At 35.5% G+C, this 21,096-nt stretch overlaps 3 protein-coding genes across 4 annotated transcripts; all 3 read right to left on the bottom strand.

The window, feature by feature from the left end:
- Positions 1-85: 85 nt before the first annotated feature.
- Positions 86-6,952, bottom strand: LOC110696237 (protein SAWADEE HOMEODOMAIN HOMOLOG 1-like). 2 transcript variants are annotated; one of them, XM_021873516.1, is made up of 9 exons: positions 6,723-6,952; positions 4,384-4,469; positions 4,229-4,274; positions 3,958-4,126; positions 3,069-3,132; positions 2,060-2,111; positions 711-854; positions 519-638; positions 86-411 (listed from the first exon to the last, which is right to left on the bottom strand). In XM_021873516.1, exons 1-9 carry the CDS (start codon positions 6,777-6,779, stop codon positions 373-375), a joined length of 777 nt encoding a protein of 258 aa, XP_021729208.1. In that variant the 5' UTR covers positions 6,780-6,952; the 3' UTR covers positions 86-372. The 2 variants fall into 2 exon arrangements, with proteins under 2 accessions (XP_021729208.1, XP_021729210.1); XM_021873518.1 differs by having other exon boundaries at positions 3,069-3,129.
- Positions 6,953-10,140: 3,188 nt separating this feature from the next.
- On the bottom strand, positions 10,141-15,827 carry LOC110696236 (receptor protein kinase TMK1-like). The gene is made up of 3 exons (XM_021873515.1): positions 15,396-15,827; positions 12,594-14,918; positions 10,141-11,158 (listed from the first exon to the last, which is right to left on the bottom strand). Exons 2-3 carry the CDS (start codon positions 14,896-14,898, stop codon positions 10,629-10,631), a joined length of 2,835 nt encoding a protein of 944 aa, XP_021729207.1. The 5' UTR covers positions 14,899-14,918; positions 15,396-15,827; the 3' UTR covers positions 10,141-10,628.
- LOC110696224 lies at positions 15,042-19,818 on the bottom strand. The gene is made up of 5 exons (XM_021873501.1): positions 19,768-19,818; positions 17,463-19,211; positions 17,250-17,406; positions 15,396-15,448; positions 15,042-15,101 (listed from the first exon to the last, which is right to left on the bottom strand). Exons 1-5 carry the CDS (start codon positions 19,816-19,818, stop codon positions 15,042-15,044), a joined length of 2,070 nt encoding a protein of 689 aa, XP_021729193.1.
- Positions 19,819-21,096: the final 1,278 nt, after the last annotated feature.

Below are 21,096 nucleotides of genomic sequence, written 5' to 3'. Positions count from 1 at the left end.
AAATAATGTTCATATAAATTCATCAATTCTAAAAAGTTGTATACAAAATGCATGTGCAAAATTAATAGCGAATTTGACAAAGGAAAAACACTTTTTAAAGCACAGAGAATATCAAGATGTGATCATGTAAAAATATACAGCGAAATTCAGTTGAAGTTGTAGACTGCTATGTAAAGCTAATGGCAACCAGTTAAAGGATTAAATCCCCACAAAATTTGAATAATTTCATTCTTGACTTCATTTACTATATAATGGCATTCAATAATGATCTAACCTAATCACCGTTCTTAACCTCATAAGCCAACTTATGCATACCCTAGGAAAGATTCAAGACGCCAGGTCACTGCAAAGATCATTTCCTGGTCTTTCTTGTTATGCTCTGCGACATAATCTCCTCAAACGAACCTTTTCCTGTTTTAGAAACAACCCAAAAAACACGACAGGAAATAAATATTTAAAGACAGTGCAGGTAGAAGAAAGACATTAGATTGGAATGAGCAACAGATAGTAGTACTTGCCTCACTCTTATCATGGTCGTACTGAATTGAAAAGAGGCACCTGCAACCCCTTATATCATGCATTTTTCGTTCAATATCCAAAATAAGTGCATCATAATAAATTGCTTGATCTTTTCGTTCCTGCATCAAAAGGTAGAAGGTATGAGCACGTGCCCATAAATAGTAAACAAAATCTTCAATAAATTTAACTACCTGAAGGCAGAGCATGACATCCCCAGCTTTGACCTTTTGACATTCCCAGTTCTCTAGGGGGATCGAACGCTCTCGCACATCATTTTTCACATTAACCCACTCATCTTCTTCAGCCCCAAATCCCACAAATCTTACACGAACTTCCTGAATATATATAGGTAACACTTGGCTTATGCCTCAAAGTAAAGCAATTATAAATTATAATATTTCTCTGAAGGCAATCATCCTGTATAAGAATCAAATTATTTACTTCTATCATGTGAGCAGTATAGTGTAGGAAATTAAGTATGAACATTTCGAAAGGCAGCAGTTTTACTAATTTAATGCCTGATATTGGAATGCTTCCAATCAGCATATTTTTAAAATAGGCAGGTCTAAAGACTACGTTACACAAACAATAAACTATTGTTTCGGAAAAAATTAGAAGATACAGCGAAAAGAGAGGAGGAAAAGGAGAGGAATGGCTTTTCACTACTCTGTATTATAAATCTGATTGCCAAAGTGGAAAAAACCAGTTCACATCAGGAAGGATACCACACTAGAAATGCTGGGCCCTACAGTTTAGATGTATAGTAACATCTTCCAAATAGATATGGACTTGGTGGCGAAAGTTATGAAGGCTATTATCTCCAAATTTTATTATATTTCAGAAGAATCATAACAAAAGACTTACAGATCCATCATGTTTACTTATATTCTTGTTAACCTTGCTAGAAGTGCCGTCCATTATTTTCCCAAATTGCTCCATTCAAGTTGATAGGCAACTGACAGGACCAGAAGGGGTGGGGGAAGGGAGGGATGAAGCTGAACGAGAGTGATCACTGTGAAAATTTTATTGGGAGAAGTACAAAAGAGGATGGAAGGCATCTAATCACATAGTACAAAAAGATCACCATTGTGAATTAATCAACAATACCATGTAAACACGCAAACTCGTCTTTTCTTCACCACTCTCCCTTCTTTTTTTGCTTGGAGAAGGGAAGCTTGGGGTGGAAGGGACTAATGTCTTTGTTCCATCTAGGCATCTATCGTAAAAAGAACAAATTTGCGCCCTTTTTAATGGAGAGGAATTGGAAGGAAAAGAAGTAATCAATTCCCATATTTAATTGCAAAATATACATGGGATTTGATAGAAAAGGAAGGGCAAGGGAAAGCTTCTTCATAAAATTTTTACATTCCTCTCTTCCCAAAATTGAAGGAATACTGGAGGAAAGAGAAAATTAAAAAGATGTCTAAATAATCTACCCACTTAATCCTTTCACTTCCTTCCATTAAACTGAACTTTGGGAATAGATTTATTAAGTTTTCTTTTCCTTTGATATTGAACCAAACAAAGCGTTGGAACTTACAGTTTCACCAGAGCTGAGAAATCTGTGGGAGAGGAATCTCTCAACATCATACCTGCATAGCAAAAGTACAAGTAAATATGGAAAGGTTGCAACAAGAGCACATAACTAGGAACTAAATGAATCCAAAATCTCAAAATGACTTTTTGTTCAACCCCCCATCCAACCTAGAAATTTTTTGGTCAAAGAATCCACGCTGAAATTTTTTTTTACAGCAGAAAGAGATTGGAACTTGAAACAAGCAAAGAGTTCCACCAACTCAATGTTTCAGATAAAGCAATATATAAAAAAGGCTCAAGGCGCACCAAGGCGTTTCAGAGTTCCCTGTGCCTAAGGCGTGCCTCATTGAAGTAAGTCGCATATAATAAACAATAAAATATTTCTGAAAATTTTTTTTTTGTGCGCCTTAAGCTGAGCCTAGGCACGCCTACGCCTTAGCTGCGCCTCATTAAAATCGCCTTGCCTAGACCACAAAAGGTGCATGACCCCTAACGCCTTGCGCCTCAGAGCCTAGGCTGAGGCACGCCTTTTCAAACACTGAGATAAAGTGCAAGCGGAGACCAAAAATTCACAGCATAAACAAGTCAGAATCCTCAGGGCACAATATTATAAACACAGCTAATGACAAGAAAGTTTCCCCAGTCAAGCATGAACAGTTATCTTCTTTACCAACTCTGTTACTTTCAACCATAAAATCTATAGCACAGTCAATTAATTTCCAAGAAAAAAAATAACTCCATGGAGTCAGCAATTATACTTGGGTATTCTGGATCAAGGTGTGATAAGATCCAGTGCTTCTGATTTCAGAGTCAGTAAGTGATGACAGTCATGACACCATAGCTTCAAGGTTCAAGGCCATTGAGGCTTTCCAGATATCATTTTCCATAAAAGTCAATTGCCGAGTACATATGACATTGAATAATTAAGAGCGTGAACTCTTAAAAGAAGAAAAAATTGAACTTCGTGTAACATACGAACTACACCATGTATGGCCTTTGATATTTAAACTTACCACGCTCCGTCTCTTGATCTAGCCTCAAACTCTAACTCTGATAAATCTGGTAACTTTTCCCCTGCTTTAAACAAAGACAGCAGGAGTTAGGCAACAAAAGATTTCAGTTCAGGATGTTGTATCAAAAGAGTAACCTAGACATTTTACTAGTGAAACGAATTTTCTAAGCTATTATTTATGCTAAAAAGAAGTGATGATTATCTAAAGGTGCCTAAAAGATTCAAGGACAAAAGGCAGACAAAAATTTTGATTTTTTTAAAGGGGAATTTTTGATATATGAGGCAGACAAGATTTTTGATATATGAGGCAGCCTAACACAAGACTGCACAATCAAAACAGCTCTGTAGAACTGACTATTATATCTGCACCTGAGAGTAACAAGTTCTAAGATACCTGGGATTTACAGAAGATGCCTCTTCTTCACAGCCAAAGAATAAACAGATATGGAACCAGCTTGAAATGGGAGCAAAAAGTAAAAGATGAAGAGATCACAATAATACATAATCAGTCTCAAGTACATTCTTAGTTCCCAATAAGAAGGCATTGTCAGATGGTATATATAATCACTGAAACATAAGTCTCAATATTATCTAACCCAAGGTCAAATTCTCAATACCCCACTAAGAGGCCACAAATACTTTCATAAGTATAAAATTGACTTTGCCCCTAGATGGGTACGTCCCTATAGAAGTTATTGACCTTTTTTTCTTTCTGAAAAACTAGTAAAAATAAATAATCGCAGAAATAAAGATATGAAATTTAGTCCCTGCTAAACGAAAAATATGATAGCAGATTGACTAGGAGCAAGTTCCGTTTAAACCAACTGTCTAGAAATTCATCATATGCAGCTTATGAATTCATCTAAACTCCAAATTAACAAAATATATACCTTTAGGCACCTGGTTGGATTCATTAGTCTTCTTCAGGTCAGAAGCATCCGGACGAGCAGCCACATTTTTAGACACATCAGGTGAAGGAGAAATTTCTTTTTGATTGATAGATGGTGGAGCTGCTTTAACTGGACTCGTTTTCTGCCTATTTTGGAACCAACTTTGCACCTAAGAGACACATGAAGCAGTGAGACTTACACATAAATTACAAAAGAGTGTCAAGGAACATATGAGAAAGAAAGTTATAAGATTATGGGAAAAAAAAAGCACCTCATCCCACTTTACAACAGGTTTCCCAGCCCTCCCAGTAGATCGACTGCATACATACAAGTTCTTTTTGAGGTCTAGAGTCAAAGCATGCAAATCTTCCAAGCTACTTAAAAATGTTGCAAAAAGTAGGGCGTTGAATTACTGCAAAAATTTACCTAATTCCCTTTGCAACTTTCACACAAAAGTCCCGGTTGACTGACAATTCTCCATATTCTGTAAACAAGCATTCCAGCTTCTCAATCTGTCAATAGATATTAAAGGATTAAACCAATTTCAAAACTCCCTCTATAATACAACAGAAGAGAGCATTGATTTTCTTGCTCACACAACAGTCGGAACAGGCTTAAATTTGATAAAGATAAACAGAAAGGGGAGGGGGTGGGGTGACAGGAGAATCAGATAAAGGTCAGGAAAAAAACAATTTTTTCATAAGTTAGAAATTCTGCATTAATATATTTCCGTGCAGAACTTGACCCCCTAAAAATGACATGAGGGAACCTGTAGATCAATTATGCGATAGCGCAAATGATTCCCCTTTACAGTCCCTTCCTTACTACAAAAATATAAATAAAAAAAAGTACGTACTTGTACCACAACAACAGCAATATCAGAGCCTTAACCCCAATGACAGGATTGGCTACATGAATCAAGCAAACATCTCTTGTAGTGATATATGCTCCTATAAGCCCAAATTCCTAGATATCACCATCCAAGTCAACTTTGTTCTTCTTTGGCTTCTTCTAAGATCTCGTGCTCTCAACTCTCTACTTTCTTTATTAGTATTTCTTCTAGCCTCCGTCTTATTCCCAAACCAACACAATCAATTTCCTCTTATGTTATTCTCACGTCCTCAAAATATCTCCATTACTAATATAATCCTTAAGGTGTTCCCACACATCCATCTCAAGTTCTCAACATACACATCTATGCTAACCCATTTGCTACTCTTCATTTGATTGGCGTCTAGGTCAATAGCTCGATTTATCCAGAGAACTGGTCTCAGATACCTTTTAAAAAAAAAAACCTTCTTTTTGGTAATTCCTTAACATCCAATGTTACTACACCGTCACTTGACTCCCTGTTAGTAATAAAAAAGGTAAGTGCGTGTAGCAAGTGCAACAGGAAGCAAACTCTAACTTAAGGGTTCTCCCTGCACGGGCTAAAGGCTCACAAACTCTGTTACTAACCTAAACCCATAAATTTGATACAATAAAAATAACTTGAAATATTCAATAAACATCACTCAGGAGGTCATAACATGAATCTTAATACACATGCTAGCACATTCATAGGTAAATCATTCATAAGTTTTGTATAGCCTTAAAGTGCAAACTCAACCATTGAAACAGAAAATTGACATACAAAATTCAGTACACATTATTCACTCATGTACTCCTACTTCCAATTGAGGCTTGACTAAGGTAGAGGCATACACGCAGTCTTCACAATTGCATGACTGCCCAAAGCATATCATCCATGATTAAGGATAGTAGGTAAATCAATTTAGTCCAGCCTAAAGCACCTAATTCATCTCCAAAAGATATTCTAGAAACATTATCAAACTAAAATAACCCACTAACAAGTCCATAATGAACAGTAAAGTGTTATAGTTGATCTCTGGGCAATTAATGCACAACCATACACCAAATGCCCAAAACATGTCATCCCTCCCCCGAACAACCATCTAAAAAGAGCCAGCATGTCTTACAATTGAAGAGTCTTACATTTTCTATGACATTTTCCTTTTTTTGGTAAGGAGAAAAATCCTACTAAACCAACACCTCTCAGTCCAACAACATAGGTCAACGCTTGAGTGAGGGGGAGAAAGGAAAGGAAATCCCCACTCCCAAGCAGAAATTGATTAGATGCTAGGGCTTGAACTTGTGAGGTGAATTCCTCACCATCTCCACTAAGCTTGTTTGGTTCTTTCTACTTTGTATGACATTAGAATGGGAAATCATACACTATATGGATTCAAGAGAAATGAAAGTCTATGTTTAATACAAATTCAAACTTCCTATGACATTGAAACAAGCTTCATATACTATAAAGATTCAATTTTCTATACCCAATAAAAATTCCAAAGCTAACAAAAAGTGAAATGAATATTCTAATGAAAGTTCAATAGAACCACGAAGTAGTAAATTCAAGAAACCTCCAACTGAAAATGGTGACTTTTTATAATTGGTGACACATTACATCACACAATTAGGCAATGCATACATAGAAAAACAGCATTTTAGATATAAAATTCTTGAATTAAACCATAGAATTCAACATACGAACACAAAAATTGACTAAACAGATTAACCCTAAGGCATCTAATAAAAAACCCAGAAAAACACTAAGCAAAACAGCACTGCCCATTACCCACCTCCCAAAAAAATTGGGAATTCACTGTAAATTCATAGCAATACAAAAATTTACGAAATTTCATCAAAACCCAAATAAAGTTTCATAAAAACAAAAATACCCAGACAAAAAAAATACTTACTTCGATATCTGTGAAGCCAGAAAAGACCTTTCTTTCTCTGGGACGAAGACGATCCATGGAAAATAAACACTCAACAGAAAATACCAAAACCCTACTTTTTTTTTTTTTGGGTCTTTCCAATTTTGAATTAAAGCGCCAGTTTACAGTCTCTGGTGTTTAAAGCGGGTTTCATGGAGTTAGCAGGGAAATTCAACTTCCATGTTTGATGGAAAATGAAAAATGAGAGAGAAATTTTGGATTTTCACATAATTTTATATTTTTATAAGTACGAATGTTCGATGCGGTACATGTTAGAGTTGATCATCAATGGTCCATTAGTCCGGCCCGAAAATTATGCAGGCTTGGCCAGAAAAATTAGGCCTATATTTTATAGGAATAGTATGAGTAATCGAGTATAAGAAAATATTGGAATGTAAATAAGTGACAAACTTGATCCCTGTAATAATAATTGGGAGAAAACTGAAACCTAACCCTTCAAAATTGATTCTCAAATCCAGATTAGCTCAAAGGGTGAAGCTGGTGGTATACCAAAAAAAAAAAAAAAAAAAAGTGACATACTTGTAATGAAATCGCGGAATTAACGATTTTACCTTAGAATCACTTTAGCTGTTACTAGTTTTATCTCAAAATATTACTCCCTCCGTTTCAAATTAGTTGACATGTTTTGACTTTTGACATTATTCATAAACCTTACTATGACTAACATTTGTGAGTTATATATATATGAAACAAATATAGTCGTGTGTTAGATCCATTTTAATGTGTACTTAATTACAATTAAAATTAAACTTTTTAAATATTTTTCAATAGTATAATTAAAGATATTTTCAATTAAATATACGCAAACTATTGGGTCCGTCCACCCGCACCCAAGTGTTTGTGCGTTCGAAGACGACGATGACGATGACGGCAATGGTGGATGACGGCGATGACGATCGGCGATTTAAACCCTAGATCAGGTTTGTGTTTGGGCTGTGATTTTGGTTGTGGTTTGCGATTGGCGGTGGTGTGCGACTTGCGGTGGCCGATGGTTTGCAATCTACAGCTGGTAGTTGCGGTGGAAGGTGGGTGGTTGTTGGTGGCTGGGTAGTTGCAGTGTATGCGGAGGTGTGGAGACTGATGCGAGACTGGTGCAAGGTTGGTGGCTGCGTGCCTGCGCTGCTCTGTTTTGGATTGAAGGATGGAGCAGGGGTTGCAGCATGGTGGTGTGAGTTTGGCCGTTTAGGGGTGGTGTCGTGGTGAAGACTGAGGGAGTGCGTGACTTTGAATTTATTTGGCTGATACATTTGTGTTGTTGGCTTATTTTGGGTTGTTGGCTTATAGGTCTTATACATTTTGGGTTCTTGGCTGATACATAATTCATATCAGCCATTAAAATGTACATATCAGCCAATTGATATTTCATATCAGTCAACATTCAAGACATATCAGACATTTATAAATACGTATCAGCCAACAAAAGGAACCTATCAGCCAACAAAAGATACATATCAGCCAACAAACGCTACTTATCAACCAACAGAAAGAACATATCAGCCAACAAAAGGATGAAATTAGCAAAGAAAAGCAACAGGTAAGCCAACAAAATAAACATATCAGCCAACAAAATGAAACATATAAGCCAACAATTAAAATATACATATCAGCCAACAAAATAAATATATCAGCCAACTAAAGAATATATAAGTCAAATGATGTCTGATCAGCCAACAAAAGGGGAAAAAAAAAATATATATATATATCAGCCAACAAAAGGAATATATTAGCCAACACAAAAACCATATCAGTCAACACATGAAACATATCAGCCAACGATTGAAATGTATCAGCCAAACCTCCCGCACCAAACAGTTCGTGTGTCCGTACGCACGCAATACCTTCTCTTAAATATATACATTGACAAATGTGATAGAAGTAATGTGTCAACTACTTGCAACGAAGGAAGTACAATTTTGACAACATGGACTCCCTCGCTTGTGTATACATGTTTAGGTCAAAGTATAATCCGACTTGTTATTAGTGGGTTTTGACATAATTATCTAGTCTGAGTGGTCAAGTCCAACCTAACCCCATGACTCGAAATGAGCCACATTTATTTTTGTTAAACCACAAAATTTGGAGTTTAAATAAAAAGGATATGAGATAATTGAAGAAATTTTATTATATTGAATACGAAAAATTATATTTAAATGATGACTCCTGGATAAAAAAATTAATAAGGTATAAATTGGTATCCATACTTTCATGGTATCATGATATGTATTCCATATTAGGGTTGTATAATCATGGTCAATGCAAGAAAACAACACTAGCATCTCACCAATCTTGCAACGTGAGCAACCTGATTAATGCAAAGGATTAGCAGATTCATCTCTTAAAATAGTAGTAATTTGATCATTATTAATGCAAAGGATAAGCAATAACAAGACTAGGTTATTTGGATTTGATTTTAGTTGAGTTTAAGATTTTGATGTCTTCACTTAAAGTATATGTATTATGATAAGAATCATCTAATATGAAATTAAAAGTATGGTATCATGATATGAATCTTCCTTGTCTAAATCGATACCTTTGTGAGAGCATTGTTTTCGTTGTGCGTCTCATGATTAGAGGAATACAGATAAAACTTAAACTTTCATGGTATCATATCGATTTAGTCAAGGAAGATTCATATCACTTAAACTTTATGGTATCATGATATGAATCTTCCTTGTCTAAATCGATATGATATGATTTGAAATCCTTATTTGATTGAACCCTTGTTTTTCATATTTGATTTGATTGGAAGTTGATTGATTTTTTTTTTTTTTTTTGATGCAAATTGAACGTTGTTTGTTGTTGTACGCTAATATACACGGAGTATATAAAAAAAGTTCTATCAATTGAGATTTTGTTACTTTGTTAGTGTTATCTCCAATCTCTTAATAAGGATTTTGAATTCAAATATTTCATACTTGTTTTTCATGACTTTTAATTTTAACAATAAACAAACAAAAATAAAAAGCTATGGCCTACCAATCTACTATGGTATGGTATGAATTTTTCTAATCATGTTAGAATCAATCTAATTCTAATACGAGAGTAATAAAATAATATGGCGGAAGAATATGGTGAAGAGAACAAAGTTAGAATGTCATGATAGTCCAATGAAGTAAATAACTAATCAAACTTCGCAATGTTTATCCATACCAGCTGCCAATAAAAGTTTTCTAGGAATTTCTACGTTAGTTGACTTGTTTTCATGTGGTCACGTCAAATAAACAAAGAATGTTGTATTTATTTATCATAGGATTAATAAATAAGTACAGATTCCTCGACAAAATAGCAAAAATACGTGTTCCTTGTTTTATTTAATTAAATACCATCCCATCAGCTGCAATCACCATAAATAAAGACAGACATACACAACCAAAAAACATAATCCAACACATAATTGAAGATAACAATATCTAGAAATTTTTTTATGACTATGCATAAACATACCAATATTAATTTTATACAATACACACTCAGTTGATTCTAAATTTGGGAACTAAGTTTTACCACTCTTTAAGTTTTATCTGTATTCCTCTCATGAGACGCACAATGCAAACAATGCTCTCACAAAGGGGTCTACTGCCGAGGCATCTACATACATATATTGCTCAGATTAGTTCCCCAAAACATCCTGTTCTAGAAGACAAACAATCTAATGATCCTAAATAATCATTAATCAACAATCAGCGCCCCTTCTAACACCACACATCAGAGAAAAGCAGGAAGCATGTCGGACAGAAACAAGTAGCTAACAGGAATCAATAGACAAGGGGAGAAGGGGAGGACGGGGGTACTTGTGACATATATCTTCAAGATCAATCCATAAGCTGCTCATGCCTCAACCATATAGGAAACCAGTTCTGTTCCACCTCACCTTCCATCGGATGAGGTAAATGATTCAGCAAACCCTGATGGCCTTGTAGGTATGCTTGTTTGGGTATTGTCTCTACTTGCAAGGAAGGATGATGAAGAAGAATCGTCGAGGTTGCTATCTCCATAGGCCTGCCACTTCTTCAGGGCTTGTGGTAAGGTCATGTCAAGATCAATTCCATAAATGTCCTCGGAGTTATCTTCTGAAGGCTTCCACACATCAATGAGAGAAGAGAGGACATTTACTACATGACCCATTTCAGGTCTCTGGTATGGCTCCCTAGCACAACAGTGGCCAGCCAGCTCAGCAACAGTATTGATACTAGCAACAGTCTCCTCGTTGAGTTCAAGGGTGGGATCGATTGCTTTTTGGAAAGAGTCCTTGTTAATGTACATCCTCCGGAACCAAGTCACCAGGTGAACACTGTTCTCTGGTTGGGTTTCGTCAAGTGCCCTCCGCCCCGTAATTATCTCCATTAATATCACTCCAAAACTGAATACATCAACTTTTGTAGTTATGCGGCCCATTACTGGCAAAACAAAACACAAATCCAAGTTAGAGGAATTAGACCAACATATCAGATAACTAGCAGAGTATCATTTTACCTTTTTGTATATGCAGCTAACAAGTAATCTAACACGGTATTATAACACCTTTATGTTCATGCCAAGAGATAAAGAGAGAGACCCTTACTTATGGATGAGAATATTACTAAATTTTATTTCATAGGTAGTAACTATTTATAAAAGGGAATTAGATAATAAATATCAAGTACTCGTAGTCGAAACTATTAAATAACACAGATCACAGATGGTAACTCAGAATCCCCCCCCCCCCCTTTCCCCCAACAATCTTAGTCTGCCTGTAGTCATACCCAGAAATTGCAAACCATGCTTACTAGGTAAATAGTGAAACATCCCACTAACAGCGTGTGCAAGTGTTATCCTGCTTTTAGTTTTGTTTAATAACACAAAACTGGGGAAATTGGGAAGTGTTGACTTCTGAAAGAACACTTATTCGTGGGTGATACTGGTTAATATAACAGATATTATCAGCAAATGACCAATAAAGGAAGCTTGCTTCTCATTAGATAAATTAGAAGGTTAATTAAAGCACATCCTAGAATTAAATTTGTCAAGCCAGAGGATGCTTAGTTGTTATTAGGAAGCCTTAACTCTACAAGGCCTCTGGCTTTTATGGACCTTATTAAACAAGCTTATCAAGAGTCAAAATTCACACATAACCCCCAACAAACTTGCACAAGCACACACACAAAGACAAACATGCTCCTCCAAGCTAAATTATTATTTCATCAGTTGACAAAGCATATCTGTTAACAGATCTTCTATTTGATTCAATTATTTAGCCAGGAAAAGAAAAAGCAGTAAGCAAAACACCATGTCATAATTTTTTTTTTTTTAGGAAAGAGTTCCTGTTTTGTTAATATTTAGGACCAGAGTTACCTGATTTGACCCCACCCCTGCAAACCGAAATAGTAAATTCTACTAGCAAATTGGTATTTTTGGCCCAATTTAACAAATTAGGTAGCCAACCCGTACCAAATCTCATACTAGTAAATCAGGAAACATTGTTAAGGATATAGCGCAGCCTTGACAAGTAAAGCATTAAGGATCGGATAGCATCTTAGTTAAATAAATTGTCCCCTTTGTCTTTGAATAATAGGCCACATTTGATTGGAGGTTATTTTGAAGAACATTGAGTTGAAATTTCTTTACTACCCTTCACCAATCAAAGATTTATATCTTTACTATTCCAATATTGTATTTCTTTGAAATTCTGAATCAAAGATATTATCATTAATGGTGGTATGATAAAGTTAAAATCTTAACTTACTAAAACTAGAAAGCGACATATCATATAGTGGTGACCATATTAACTATGCTTATCACTTTGAAGCAGACATATACAGAAGAATATCTCAATACATAAGGATTTAACTTTACCTGCATATTCAGGAGCTAGGTAACCAAACGTGCCTGCCAGCCTGGTTTCTATCGAGGTTTTCCCACCATCAGGTGCAAGACGAACAAGTCCAAAATCTGCAACTTTTGCACGCATATCATCTCCCAAAAGAATATTAGAAGGTTTAAGATCCCTATGAATGAAACTTTGATGTGCTAAACTGTGTAAATACTCAACGCCTCTGGCCACATCTAATGCAATAGTTAACCTTTGATTCCATTTAAGAGGTTCCAATTCCTCATCCTTCCAATGAAATAGGTATCTACTCAAATCACCTTGTGGCAAGTACTCATAGACAAGAAGCTTCTCATTTCCATCCAAACAGAATCCCAGGAGGGCAACCAAATGTCGATGGCGAACTTTAGTAAGAACAGCAATCTCAGACTTAAATTCTGCCAATCCTTTGTCTCCTAAAACTCCAGAATTCATCCTCTTCACTGCAATCTGGGTTCCATCAGGCAGCTCCCCTTTATAGACTGTTCCAAAGCCCCCTCTTCCCAGAACATTGTCATCACTAAAGTTGTTAGTCACATTCCTCAACACTTGAATAGAAATGACCATGTTATTAGTCTCTATTACATGGACATCACTAGTGCCACTGCTCCCCTGACTTTGGTCCTCACTCATTGCCTTGCCATTCACTCCAGACCCGGTGAATGTGATTTTGACAGCATCATCAGACCCAGAATGATTTGGATGGATCACCACAGTATTAGACTGTTGTACCCTCCCATAGAGCTTTTTCCTTCTCAAGAAACAAAATAGCATTAAACTAGCAAAAGAAACAAAGACTACACCTCCAACAACTGATCCAACAACTACTCCAACTTTGGAACTTTTTCTAGAGGTTTCTCCAGGTCCACCAGAAGAGCCACCTCCAGTGGATGTGCTAGGATGATCTTTGCCAATATCAGCATTCCCACGTGCATTAACAGCAGTGTGGGCAAAAGCTGGAATATTACCATAAAGATTATTAAAAGACACATCAAGTGTCCTGAGGTTAGGCATTTTCGTAAGTTCATCAGGTATGGTACCCGTGATATTATTATGTGAAAGTATCAATGTCTTAACCAATGTAAGAGTAGCAAATTTTGGCGAAAGAGTTCCAGTTAGACCCTTACTCTGTAAACTTATTATTGTAATGTTATCTTGAGAGCAAGTTATCTCCAACCAACCAATACAAGGATTATTGCCTCCCCAATCTTGGGCAATTTGAAAAGGGTATCCAAATGGTTCCATAACTGATATCAATGTATTCACACGGCTATCACAGTTCACACCAGGATCAGGCAAACAAAACCTGTTCTTGTCGGGTAAGATGTCTGCAGCTACTGAATCAGGAAATTTAGGGGTTGGTCCTTGTAGAGCATTGTTTGTCAAGTTAACCACCTTAAGGGATGACATTCTTGTCAAAGAAACAGGGACTGGACCTGTGAGGCTATTGTCCCTCAAATTCAGATCCTCTAAACCAGCCAATTTTGACAAATCTGGAATAGGACCGGTGAGGGCATTCATATTCAACCATATTTGTACCAACTGGGTCATATTCTGCAAAACATCAATTGTCCCATTAAGACTTCGACTACCATGGGAATCCAATTGCCCATTTAACCACAGGGACTGAAGCCCAAGACCCGAAAAACTCGAGGGTAAACCACCAGTCAGATTATTGTTGGACAAGCGCAAATGGATTATACCTGGGAAATTATCAGGGTTGAAAATATCAGGTATATTACCAACAACATTGGCTGACATAGCAGAAAAATTCTTCAAAGAAGAAGCATCCTTGAGCCCCTGAGGTATAGACCAAGTACTAAATGGGTTACTGTCCAGATATACTTCCTGGAGTGAAGTCAAACCGTCAAAGAAGTCATCAGGGATAGAACTAAAACTGTTGTTATGAAGATATAGCCTCTGTAGCGAGCTCAGCCCCTTAAAACTCGGTAATGGGCCTGTTACTTTGTTATTCATCAGCTCAAGGACTTCAAGGCTTGTGAGGTTGCCTACTGCAGGGGATAAAGTGCCAGTCAACCCTAGACTTCTCAATTGTATGCGTGTGACCCGATTGCTCGAGTCACAAGCCACACCCGGCCACTTGCACGAGTCTGGAGCAGACCAATCAACATTTGTAGGGAGCTTTAGGCTCTGTTTCAAGGACTGCATTGCAGCAGAATCCAATGAGGCGGACTGTGGAGTAGTGGGCACTACAAGCAGAGACACTACAAGAATAGTCATCTGCAGAGTAACCATCCGTAGGGTTGAAGCCCTCGGATGCTCGATCGACATCTTCGTGACAATTATCACACCTACATAAATTATCAGTTTAAAAAATCATCATCACCAACCTATGAATAACCAATATATAAATTATCTCAATTTTTGAGGTCTAATGGTTTCATTTCAGTTCAGTTCATTCAGAAACTGCAACCCTATATTCCAAGATCTTCATCTTTCACAAAATCAACTAGAAACCTAAATCCAACATGCATCTATAAACAAGAATCACAATTCCAATTTAATTCAGAAATTCCCAATTCAAACAAAAACCCTAAACTACACATCTTAAACTAAAAAAAAAAAAAAAATCATTATATAATCAACAATTCCAAAACCAATCTTAAACCCAGAAATCACAACCCCACAAAAAACCCACAAACCCCAATACACAAAAACACTATAAATAACAACCCACCATAAAATTAACTCAAAAACTCAAAATTAATCCCAGAAAAATCAAAATTCAGACAACCCAAAAATAGAAAACAAAACCCAGAAAAGCTAACCTGGAGATCAGCAGGACAAGTGTAGAACTGAGGAGAGAGAAACAGTGTCAAAGCTAAAGAAGAGAGAGAAAGAGAAACGTTACTGTAAGAATTTCAGTATCTTGCGGCGTGTTTGGCTGAGGGTTTTTTTTTTTTTTTTTTTTTTTTGAGTTGGTAAGAATAAATGAGAAAGAGAAAGAGAAAGATGGTAAGAAAGTAGGAGTATAAATTTGGAAGTAAAGAAGAAGCAAATTCGGTTGAGAGATTCTTATTACCAATTGAGATTCGAAATCAATCTCCGTTGATTATGGATTAATTTGATGAAGGTGATAATGGAAGACAACAAGAAAGAGAAAATGGCGGGGTAACTGGCATTGTGTAGTACTTTCATAACATAAAATCGTGTAATAAAGTCAACCTTTAGACTAAATTTTTTTCTTTCGTTATATTTAGGAATGCTATTTTTTTTTTTTTTTTATTTTTTTTTTTCTTTTTTTGATTATTATTATTATTATTTTTTTTTTTTTCTGAAAATGATAGTATGAATTGTAATAAAGAAAATACGTCTTGCTGGTATAAAATAAGGTATTTTGGTCTAATGTTATTTAATTTTAGGAAAATGCTATTCATAACCCTAAAGACTATGTATAACAAACTAAAAGATGAAAGTATTAATGAAATTTCATCATTAATTACACTAATTTACGCGTTATTTTGTCTTACATTCTTAAATTAATACCATATAAGGAAAGATATTTAATGCTTATTTATAGCCGGCTACATAAAGCATTATCGTTAATTTTATTTTATGTAACTGAATATAGTTTTGTTTTTTTTTTTTTTTTCAATTATATTAGCTATTTTTTCTGTGTTACATTTAAGAATGCATTTTTTTTTTTAATCATAGTTTGAGGCATTGAGTTGTGTAATAAAGCAGATGTGTTCACTCGCATAAAATCAGGCGTCATTTTGGTCTAATTTTATTTAATTTTATTTCATATATGTGATTGAATATAATTTTAGCTGTACTTTTACATTAATGTTTTAAGTTAAATATGGGATGTTATATATGTTTAAAGGATATATTTCAAATATGCAAGTTTTAAGATTTACATTAATGTGCAATAAAAAATATGAAGTATATAGTAATAAATAAACAAGAATTAAAATTATTGTATGATTTGTTCTCAGTAATACGCAGTATATTGACAAGTCTAATCTGGTCCAATTTTGACATAAATAAGTTTATGTACTTTTGATATAAGTTGAAGATAATAAAAGGAAATAAGGCTAATACATTTAGAAAATTTGTTTTATAAAGAATTTATCATTTTAGAATGTTATTAGACATACATCAAATCGGTTTTTATTTATATAATTAAAAACAAACTTATCTTTGGACACCTAAGATTGTTTGTTCCATCACCCATGACTAAACGTCCAAGCATCTTAATCAAAGAGATTAAATTACCAAAGAAATTAATACAGTATATGTTATCACTTGATTGGTTAGTTTAATTTAGGAATTAAATTATGGATAATTTGGTGTTTGTGATGTTATTTTAAGCAATTTGTACTTAAGCTATTCAATTAGGAAACGTCTTTCGTGGGAAGTTTTTGGACTTGCATGTTCAACCCATTTCCTCCAATCATTATTATTAGGAAACATAGAGAACTCGAAGTAGAGTTGGAAGCTCCATTTGATCTGTTAAAGAGTAGACATGCAACATTGTTAGTAGGAAAAGTAATTCCGTTTGAACAATTATATATACATATAAGAAAATTATCTTAAAAAATTAGCTAACCTTGATGAACAAGTTTTTTTATTGTGTCCCTTTTGTCGACAAACACTACATGTCACCCTTGCTCGATTACCTTCATCCATCTCATTTCGTAATCTTTGGGAAGGAGGTCGTCCAGGACTACGCTTGTGACTAGCATCGGCAACAACTTTTGGTCCATTATAATGTGTCCAATAGTCTTTGTCAGGGATAGGATGAAATGTAGCTCTAAATGTTCCCATATATTCACACTTGAATAAAATGGGTCAACAAATTGAGCTGGTGACAAACTATATGACCTACATACAGCAAGAACATGGGAACAAGGAATTTTGTATGTATGAAGCTTGTTGCATGTGCAAGTTTTACGACTAAGGTTGACTGTATGGGTATGAGAACTCTTTTTTTGTTCTCTATTGCCACGTCCAGTTGTCACTTGGTAGATGTCATCGTCTCGGTGATACATCTCAACCTTGTGATGAACTGCTTTAGCATCATTAGCTTCTATGTCCTTCGTTGTTTTATCGCTATACAAATGTCCATCAAGAAACCTTTTTTTCGATGATTCACGTCTTTGTACAAAATATGTATTCACTCGAAAGAATGTCAATTTGACTAGTGCTGTAATAGGTAAAAAACGAGCTCCCTTAAGCACATTACTGAAGACCTCAGCTAAGTTGGATGTTTTTAGCCCATATCTGAAACCACCATCATGGCAAAGAGACCACATACTAGCATCAATATTAGCTAAATATCGACGAGCTTCTACATTCATCTCACCTATTTTTTGCAATCCATGGTCAAACTTTTTCTTTTGATGTTGGAAAGCTGTCCAACCAAATATTTTCTTCAGCTCTTTGTTCTTAAATTGAGTATGAACATTTGAGGCCAAGTGACGAATACAAAATCTATGATACGCATATGGCTCTCTCCATCCGGTGTTTTCTTCCTTCATTGCTTTCATAATGCCACCATGTCTATCTGAAATAACACACAAGCCAGATCGTTGTGTAACAAATCTCCTTATACATGCCATAAACCATGGCCAAGTGTTGCCATCTTCACATTCAACAATGGCAAAAGCAAGTGGAAAAAGCTGGTTATTAGCATCAACGCTCATTGCAATTAAGAGAGTCCCCTTATATTTTCCATATAAATGAGTCCCATCTATGGTGATTAGAGGGCGACAATGCTGAAATCCCTCTATAGAAGGACCAAAAGCCCAAAAAACTCTCTGGAAAATATGAAGGTTAGGATCCGCGGTTTCACGATTGGCAAAGTGAACAATGGTACCGGGATTTGCCTCCACCATAGCTTGCATGAATTGTGGAAGAATTTCATATGACTCCTCCCAATCACCAAAGATTTCAGCTATAGCTATTTGTTTTGCACTCCAAGCTTTTTTGTACGAGATAGTGTAATTGAATAGATTTTTCATCACCTCAATCAAAACACGAACCTTGACGGATGTATCAACCTCTACAATGTTGCGTATATGATGAGCAATAAACTTAGATTTCAAGTTAGAGTGATCCTTTGGAAGAATGTCACTAACACAAGTGAAAGTATGAGGACCCTTGTATGTGACAATTGTAAATTTATCGGAGACTAAAGTCTTGCGTGTAGCTCTTAACTTCCAAGAACAATTCACAGGTTTCCTACCACAAATAAAGGTTATTGTGGTTGGTCTTGATTCACTCACTTTAAAACTTTGATTTCTTTGTACAGAGTAACTTGTCACTGCCTCAATCATTGCATCTTTGTTTGCAAATTCTTGACCAATGCAAAATTCAACCCCTGACTTGTAAGAAGCCACAGAAACCCATGACACCCACTTATTAACTTCATCTTCGTCAATTTCGTTAATTTGTGTAAACTCAGGGACTGGAGCACTAGAAGATACTACATCACTCTGCTTATCTTTGTTACTTTCGGCAGTTATGTCACCCTTATTCACCATATTTAATTCCTCATTAGCTTCATCACCTTCTCTATCACCCTCCTCGACGTCAACATCATTACAAGTGAAATGTATATTGAGAATTATGACTATCCTCTAATGTATGAGCATTAGTAACTTGATCAAAAAAATATTGGTCATTTGTGAACAACTAGTATATGTACTATTTGATGGATTTTCAAATGACATTTTCCTACAAATTAGAGTAAAAAAAATTATTATATAATCATACATATAAAAAAAAAAATCAAATCAAACTAGCTACTCCCAAAACTCAATAAATCTAATGTCGTCTACTCCTTTTCACAGTACAATTAGTCATTTAATATTGTAGGCATTATTTAATCAAAGCTAAATTAATTACATCATAATAAGCAATAACCCTTGGATTTAGTAGTAAAGATATTCATACAATTGTATATTAAGTATTGTGACTCTGAGCACTTGTAAGTGGTGCATGTCTGACATATTCAATTGCAAAGTCTAATTCACCTACCTTATATGAGTATAATCAGACGATACTCACGAATAATTTTTCATAATTAGGTTAAATTTTACCAATTTACATTGTTCCGTTAAAGTTTAATCTACTTGTTACGTAAGCCCATAGAAATTTCAGTTGAATTTTAATTAGAAAAGAAGGAAAACATACCTGATTATAGTGATGCCAGAGATTGACTATGCTTCCTTGCAGATCTTGCATCTATCATCAACGTCTATAACAATAGTGAAGTAAAACCTAAGAGAACTAGTTTTGCCCGTAAAAAAAAAAAAAAAAAAAAAAAGAACAAAGTAGAACTAGTTTTGAGACTCTAATTTTTAATTTAGACTTTTAAAACGAAGCAATACTATTAACTCCTAGCTTTGTAATTTCCGAACCTACATGGACACTACTTTGAGAAATATTTTTAAGTGAACACTATTTTAGTAATTTATTTATTTTTTAACACCAATTTGGCAAATCGTTCAGAGAACTATGACTCGTATTTTATTCCTTGTAATTATCTGCAACTTTGTTTCCTTGTTGTGTCTTGTAGATTCTATACTTTAATTTAGCTGTAATAAAGAGTTTTCTTTAGTTATGAGGTCGATTTGCCACCCAAAACATTACTTAGTTGACATTATATTAATAGCTCTATGTATAGTAAAAATAATTAAGTTATGTTCAACAAACTACCTGTAAATAAAAAAGTTAACAAGGTTAATCAACATAATTTGGCAAAAAAAAAAAAAAAAAAAAGCTCTAGTCATCGTTACAGACAAAATTAAGGTTTTTGGGATAGCTTCGATTTGCTCAGAATTAACAAGCATAAGAGTTGTAACATAACTAGCCTCGAGTGCGACCGCCTAGGGCCCACGCCCTGTACATATCCACCATAGGTATTAGGTAATAGGTAGTGGGTTTAGATATGGGGGAGGGGGGTGTCTGCTCATGTACCGCCCTGCCCATCCATAGTTCTAGACTTGTGTACAAGTCCAAAACACAAGCGACACTACTAATTAAATGATACGGGAGGATAGCGAATAATTTGTGATACCCCCCATCCCTTATCTACATCCTACCAAAGTTGAAGCGGATTTTTCAAGCATGACATTTGATTCGTCGTGATTTTCAGGTATTTTGGACACGATTGATCTTTTAGAGGAGTCAGAAATAATTTTAAGGGATAAAACTACTCTGCATGTTATGCAGATTTAGAGTCTGGAATGAATGAGCTCAATTGATTAAGATATGATGATGGGCTAAGCAAGTATTCCATAATGCATATGCATTGCCCTCAAATGATTAGGACATCAAGGCTGTCAGGCTGGCTATAGAGAGAGACAAAATGCCAGGCATTCCTTGGCTTCTCAACTGTATCCGTCCAACCTGATTGATCGAGTCGTGCCCCACATTATCCCACTTGTCTCCATGGTCTATAACAAGGGAGCTACAAGCTCTGTTTCAGTTGTTGCATTGATGCAGCAAACTGGCCCAGGG

This window comes from Chenopodium quinoa, unplaced genomic scaffold (assembly GCF_001683475.1).
Source record: "Chenopodium quinoa cultivar QQ74 unplaced genomic scaffold, ASM168347v1, whole genome shotgun sequence".
Classification (NCBI taxonomy): domain Eukaryota; kingdom Viridiplantae; phylum Streptophyta; class Magnoliopsida; order Caryophyllales; family Amaranthaceae; genus Chenopodium; species Chenopodium quinoa.
This window is presented reverse-complemented; position numbering and strand designations above follow the sequence as displayed.